The following is a 6,675-nucleotide window of genomic DNA, read 5'->3' as shown; positions in this document are numbered from 1 at the left end:
ATTCTCACGTACATTTTCATCACCATCACCCCTTATAGAGGAACCCAGAGTTCTCTGTCCATCTTCCATTCAAGCTCAATGAAGATATAAACCCAACCAAAGCATCCCATCTGGGGATGAATCCTGCAGATTTAGCCTTAGCCTAAGAAGAATGCAGGCAACTGCTCCAACAAGGCCTCATTGAACCTATATCCTCTTAATGGGCTTGCCAAGCCTTTTATGTGAAAAAGAGATCTGAAAGGCTAAGAGGGAAAAAGAGGCTTATCATTGATTACAAACCTCTCAACCATTTCCTTCAGGATGATAAATTCCCTCTACCAAAGCCTGAAGCCTTATTCACCCAGCTCCATGAAGCCTAAATCTTTTCAAAGTTTGATCTTAAGGCCGGATTTTGGCAATTAGGGATCAAACCTTCAGACAGACCCAAAACTGCTTTTTATATTCCCACGGCCCAATACCAATGGACTGTCCTTCCATTTGGTCTAAATACAGCCCCTTTTATTTTTCAAAAGGGCATGACAAAAATATTTGAGTCCATTCTCCACATTGCTCTCATTTATATTGATGACATCCTCCTGTTTTCAAAGGATTTCACGGCTCACAAAACTCTCTTATCCTTTTTTCAAACCATAGTGGATTCCCATGGCATCATGCTATCAGAAAAGATAAGCTCTTTAGCCCAGACTGACATTGACTTCCTCGGGATGAAGTTCAAAGACGGGAAGTATCAGCCAGGACCACACATTGCAGAAGAACTGTTAAAGTTTCCTGACAAGGACCTATCAGTAAAGCAAATACAACAATTTCTTGGCATCGTCAATTACATCAGGAAATTTATTCCTCATGTCGCCACTCACACTAGTCAATTGTCAAGAATGCTTAGAAAAGCTACACCGTCATGGAAAAAAGAACAAACAGAAGTAGTCAAAGCTCTAAAAGCAGTGGCTTTAAATTAGCCACCTCTAAAGATTCTCAGTACGGGATATCGTACCCTTCAGACTGATGCTAGTGACACCCACTGGGGTGCTGTCCTTATTGAAGAAATCAAAGGAGAAAAGAATATCTGTGGACATGCTAATGGAGAATTCCCAGAGCCACATAAACACTACCACTCAGTGTATAAAGAGATATTGGTTGTCAAAAACAGGATTAAAAGATTTGAGTTCCACCTCATAGGATACCACTTTACAGTAGTTATGGATAGCTCATCTTTCCCGAAGATCCTAGACTTCAAGAACAAGTCTCTCCCAGAACCACAACTATTGAGGTTAAAGGACTAGTTCACCAAGTATAAATTCATAGTCCAGCATATTAAGGGAAAACATAACTTAGTTCCTGATTTCCTGTCTAGACACAAGGAGCTTCACCTCATCAAGTCACACTTCACATTTCCCTTAATACTCATGGCCTCATCATCCTCCCCAAACACTCCTAGCTATCTCGTCTCCACACCAGATAGTTTTTCACCTGGCTGTTCTCCCAACCAGCCTATCCCAAAAATAGCCCAGTTCGCAAAAAATCACCTGTTTCATTATCTGAGTGTCAGGAATACCCTGAGAGGGTTACTCCCCTCCTCATCCACCTTTATTCCTAACAACCCATTCCTCACATGTTTTAGCATCCATCCTGACAGAGACCTCATCCTTGAAGATCTATGGCTCCTTTGGTGTATGATAACTTTATATTCTACAGGGATAGAATTCCCCCTCCTAGCACTGCACCAACGTACTCTTGACAGCACAAATAGGACTCTCCTATTTAGGTTCTTGGAGTGGTTCAAACCTATTTCAGCATGGCAGTACAGTCTTAGGCGACTCATAAAAACCCATGGAATCGAAGAAAGGCCCATTAGGACTCAGCCCAACATCAGAACCATGGTTATCATGCATAGGTTTTTCTCTAGAAAGCCCGATGGGCTTCTTTGGACCCAAAACGCTGAGTATGAATGGAGGACTTATGAGGCCTCTATTATAGAAAAAGACATTATAGGACCACTAAGAAGACAGCTGGCAGAGCATCTCTGTGAGATCAACGAATATCAGCCTCTAATCCTTCCCCATGTGAATTGTATGTCTCTCGGACCCATCAGGTCTCTCACCAATGAACCCATAGATTGGTCCCATCCAATCTGGCAGGATTCTCAGGATCCAATGGACACCGAAGCACGAGAAGCCACCAAAAGTGCTGACCCACCATCACCTGTTGAACACAACCAATGGCCAAAAGACTTTTTTGGAGTGGATGACTCGGACGACTTTGACTATGACACATTTAATCTGTCAACAACGCCATGATTAAAGCTAAAGCCTGTCGGCCATGATGTACAATAGGCGTGATAATAAGTGTCTTTATTTTTATCTTTATTCATTTTTCACTCTGTAAGAATCTTTTACTTTAGAGTGTCGGTAACCAGTTGCTAGCCGGTTACCTGTAAAAATTAGAGTCTCCAAGTCTATATAAGGAGACACTCTCTTCAGTTGTAGCCAGACTTGGCAAAAAGGCTTTCTCTGAAATAATATTCTAGTTCTCTCCTATGGCTTTCTAAATTCTCCCTATTTCTCTTAAAAACCTTAAATATTATACCTCTATAATTAAAGATAAGTATGCTCTATACTTATCTCGATAAAGGATCTATGTGTTAAAAATATCTTTATTATGATGTTAAATGCGACGATCTCGTTATCATGCACATAATAATGCAAAAAGGCACAACCAGATGATAGAAAAAAAAGAGACATAGTTATGTGTATGGCAAGGGCTCCGGCTTATCTTGGGAACCTGTCTTGCTGTCTTTACGTATATCTAAACAAGAATCTAACAGATAAGCCACTTTCTCCAACCACTCCTCGACGACTTTTATGAAGCCGCCATCTTTTTCCCGTGTTCTGCACTTGTGAACGGTTTAGAGTGTGTTATGTTGGGGCAAGCAAAGCGCTTCACCGAGAATTAGACAGAAAATGGGTTGGGGAAATCTCTTCTTCGCTGTCCTGATAACCTTCTCAGTAGCTCTGATTACATACAATATTCTCATCTCTGCCAATGCACCTCTCAAGCAAGACCTTCCAGGTCCATCTACTACATCTTCCTCTTTTCTTTCTGTTGATCCCATAATCAAGATGCCACTTGAGAGGTCCAGGAGATACGGTTCTGCCAAGAAGAGGCTGTTTCACACTGCTGTTACAGCCTCCGATTCAGTTTATAACACGTGGCAGTGTAGGGTAATGTACTACTGGTTCAAGAAGTTCAAGGATGGACCTAATTCTGAGATGGGTGGCTTTACCAGGATCTTGCACTCTGGAAAACCTGACAAGTTCATGGATGAGATCCCAACCTTCATAGCCCAGCCTCTTCCGTCTGGCATGGATCAGGTATTTATCTGGGTTTCTTTTACTTTCTCTATATGTACTTTTGAATTCTAGCATCAGTTGAATTTGGGACTTGGTTACCTAAATTGAGAATTTGATGGCTGTTTTGGAAGTTTTAATTTATGGGTTTGTGGGCTGAGGGATGAAATTTTCTGGGTATTTTGAAATGTTCTCCAAGTTCTACACGTTTGGCATCCTTACCTCTATAACAAATCGAATCCTAATCCGTTAAACAAATACTGAAACGGGGGTGTGTTAGATTTTAATAATGAAAATTCGAACGATTGAATTATGATGGGAAACGCCTTCATTTGGTTGGTAACTGGATTTTGCAAATATAAATTTCGGGAATTTTGAAAACGCAAGTATGAGATCATTTTGGATCCTTCATGCTTAATGAAGCAGGGATTAGAATATGCCTCATCTTGGAGACATATTTTTTTGTTTGCTGTAACTAGAAATGACTTACCATCCCCTGATGACAGGGTTATATAGTCCTGAACAGACCTTGGGCATTTGTGCAATGGCTTCAACAAGCAGACATAAAAGAAGAGTACGAATCACTAAACTCTCTAGCTTCGTGTAATGGTTCAATCTGTGTTTTAGTAGATTCGACTTATGTATGCTATTCTTCCCATATACCCAGTTACATACTAATGGCAGAGCCGGATCATATAATTGTTAAGCCTATGCCAAACTTATCTAAAGATGGGCTTGGAGCTGCATTTCCTTTCTTTTATATTGAGCCTAAGAAGTATGAATCAGTCCTCCGAAAGTACTTCCCTGAGGACAAGGGACCAATAACAAGCATTGATCCTATAGGAAATTCTCCTGTCATCCTTGGAAAGGTCTGAGTTTTAATATTCCCTTGTCAATGATGTATTTGCCTTTAGGTTCTTAGCCTTATCTTGCTTTTCTGTTAAAAACTGTTAGGAATCTCTTAAGAAGATTGCTCCCACTTGGATGAATGTTTCCTTGGCAATGAAGAAGGATCCTGAAACAGATAAAGCTTTTGGTTGGGTGCTTGAAATGTGAGATTTTTGCAATTAACTTTTTTTACTCTGTTGACCTTACAGTAGGTTATTGACCTTTTTTTTTCTTTCATTTTCTTTCTTTAATATAGGTATGCTTATGCTGTTGCATCTGCTCTTCATGGTGTTAGGAACATATTATACAAGGACTTCATGATTCAGGTTTTAATTAGACCAGCTCCTCTCCTTGCTCTACTTGAGTCTGGCAGAACATAGGATGTTGCCTTGAAATTCTTGCCAAATTTTCTTTTTTGCAACTTTAGCATAATGATGCCAATGTTTTGCTAGAATTCAAAATTTTATCCCTGCTTTTTCATTTCACAGCCCCCATGGGATACGGAAGTTGGCAAGAAGTTCATAATTCATTACACTTATGGATGTGACTATGATATGAAGGTATTGGCAGCACAGTGATGCAGTTGTTTCAGTCTATTTTCCTGGGAAAGGAAAAATGGAAATAGGAACAATTGCTTCCAACCTTTGGATTTATTGCAATACAATTATTTGCTTTTTTCCTGGTTGAGTGATAGTTTTGGCTTTTCCTGATCTATGTTCAGGGTAAACTAACATATGGAAGGATTGGAGAATGGAGGTTTGACAAAAGATCCTTTGACAGTGTTGCACCCCCTAGGAACCTTTCGTTGCCTCCACCTGGTGTTCCAGAAAGTGTGGTATGTTTCTTCTTCCTTGATAGTCCTAACTTGTTGCAGAGTAGTACACGTGAATTTTAACATCATCAATTTAAAAATAGGCCTGTGCATTTTTTTTTTCTGCTTGGAGTTTCTTACTTTTTTATCCTTTCACTACGCACAATGTTGGATTTTTCCTATAATTACATTGAAGTAATGGATGCAATTGGCATTTAGTTATGCTTGCTGAGAGCATTTCCATACCAAGTCAAAATCAATTCTCATCAGGGCATTGCTGTTAGTGGTGGATAAAAAAAGCATTATGTGTTAACTAAATTTAATTTACACAAATTCTGCCTGGGCTTTGGACAAATTATGAAATAAGTCCTTTTCCATTATGTCAAATGGATGTAAAAATAAAATACCATGAAATATCATTCCTTAAAACATTCTCAGATCCATTGCAGTAGTTAATTCCATTTTAATGGTAGAAAAGAACAGTCTCAATGTGATAGCAGCTTTAGGGATGGAACTTTGGTGGGAGGAGAGCCTTGCATGTGGTTTAGGCATGACCCTTCCAACCTTGAAATTACTCACTGAGGCTTTACTTGAACCTAACATTTACATTCTTTGGACATTCATGGACAAATACAAGTGCTTGCTTTGGTTGTTAAAAGTAAGATACTTCCCTTTATACTGGTATTGGTATGTGATTTGAGACCACTAGAAGAAATAATGATTTTGCTTTGGTGTCTGTTTTGAAGTTTCTTGTCTTCGCTTTTAAGTGAAAAAAAGAATATCATATCTGTTGCTTGCTCAGTGGAGCTTTACAAGTAAATATTACATTGGCAGGTGACTTTGGTGAAAATGGTGAATGAAGCCACAGCAAATATTCCTAACTGGGGATCATAGAAGATTTTAGGGTGGCAGCTGTCAAGACATCACTATTTATTTACTTATGCACTCTTTATGCATGAAGATGCCACATTTGACCAACATTTGTACAATCTACATGTATGCTTTATCAGTTTGGATTACACATAGGCCCCAGTAATAGAACTATGCTGCCTGTATCTTTGGTTACAAGAAATATGTAGATGTTTTTGCAAAGAATAATATATCTAACTTTGTAATCGCATGAATAGACTTCTCCGTTGGAAATCATTCTGTAGCATATACGCCAGAGGAACAAGACTTGTCACTGTTGTTTATGATTTGATTTTACAAGCAGTGGTTTATCGATTAGCAATTTTGGTGATGAGAGTGATAATATCCTTCTTATTTTACAACTATGTTACCATGTGAGCCATTTTGTTGTTAAAGACTCCTTGCAAAATGAGGGTAACGTGGCGTAGATCAACTCTTCTCAGAGCCTGTAAGTGTAAAAGACAATTTGTGTAATATTTAATTGGGAAAGGAGAGAGAATAACTTTTAATGTTATCATAAATAAAAGTAATTAGAAAGTTGACAAAGCTCCTTAATTATAGCTGGACGTTTTCACTCCAACACGCAACTCCACATTATTGTAAGACTTTGCAAGTGCGTGTAAAGGGTTGAAACTCGTACGGAGGAAATAAAACTCGGCCCCTTCTTAACTTTGGGTCAATTGCTCTTTCAAGCCTCATTTTAATGGCTTTATTTATTTTATG

At 38.9% G+C, this 6,675-nt stretch overlaps 1 protein-coding gene across 1 annotated transcript; it reads left to right on the top strand.

Moving 5' to 3' along the window:
• Positions 1-2,751: 2,751 nt before the first annotated feature.
• Positions 2,752-6,274, top strand: LOC110643204 (hydroxyproline O-arabinosyltransferase 1). The gene is made up of 8 exons (XM_021795487.2): positions 2,752-3,368; positions 3,851-3,918; positions 4,012-4,213; positions 4,299-4,396; positions 4,489-4,558; positions 4,721-4,792; positions 4,954-5,067; positions 5,878-6,274. Exons 1-8 carry the CDS (start codon positions 2,958-2,960, stop codon positions 5,935-5,937), a joined length of 1,095 nt encoding a protein of 364 aa, XP_021651179.2. The 5' UTR covers positions 2,752-2,957; the 3' UTR covers positions 5,938-6,274.
• The last annotated feature ends 401 nt before the right edge of the window (positions 6,275-6,675 follow it).

The sequence above is a fragment of the Hevea brasiliensis genome, chromosome 11, assembly GCF_030052815.1.
Source record: "Hevea brasiliensis isolate MT/VB/25A 57/8 chromosome 11, ASM3005281v1, whole genome shotgun sequence".
NCBI lineage: Eukaryota > Viridiplantae > Streptophyta > Magnoliopsida > Malpighiales > Euphorbiaceae > Hevea > Hevea brasiliensis.
This window is presented reverse-complemented; position numbering and strand designations above follow the sequence as displayed.

What these genes read in the sequence shown, in the direction of transcription:
- LOC110643204 (XM_021795487.2), top strand. Translation starts at nt 2,958, where the DNA reads ATGGGTTGGGGAAATCTCTTCTTCGCTGTCCTGATAACCTTCTCAGTA. An exon ending in CTCCTGTCATCCTTGGAAAG is followed by an intron (nt 4,214 to 4,298) that starts GTCTGAGTTTTA and finishes AAAAACTGTTAG; the next exon opens with GAATCTCTTAAGAAGATTGC. An exon ending in TTTGGTTGGGTGCTTGAAAT is followed by an intron (nt 4,397 to 4,488) that starts GTGAGATTTTTG and finishes TCTTTAATATAG; the next exon opens with GTATGCTTATGCTGTTGCAT.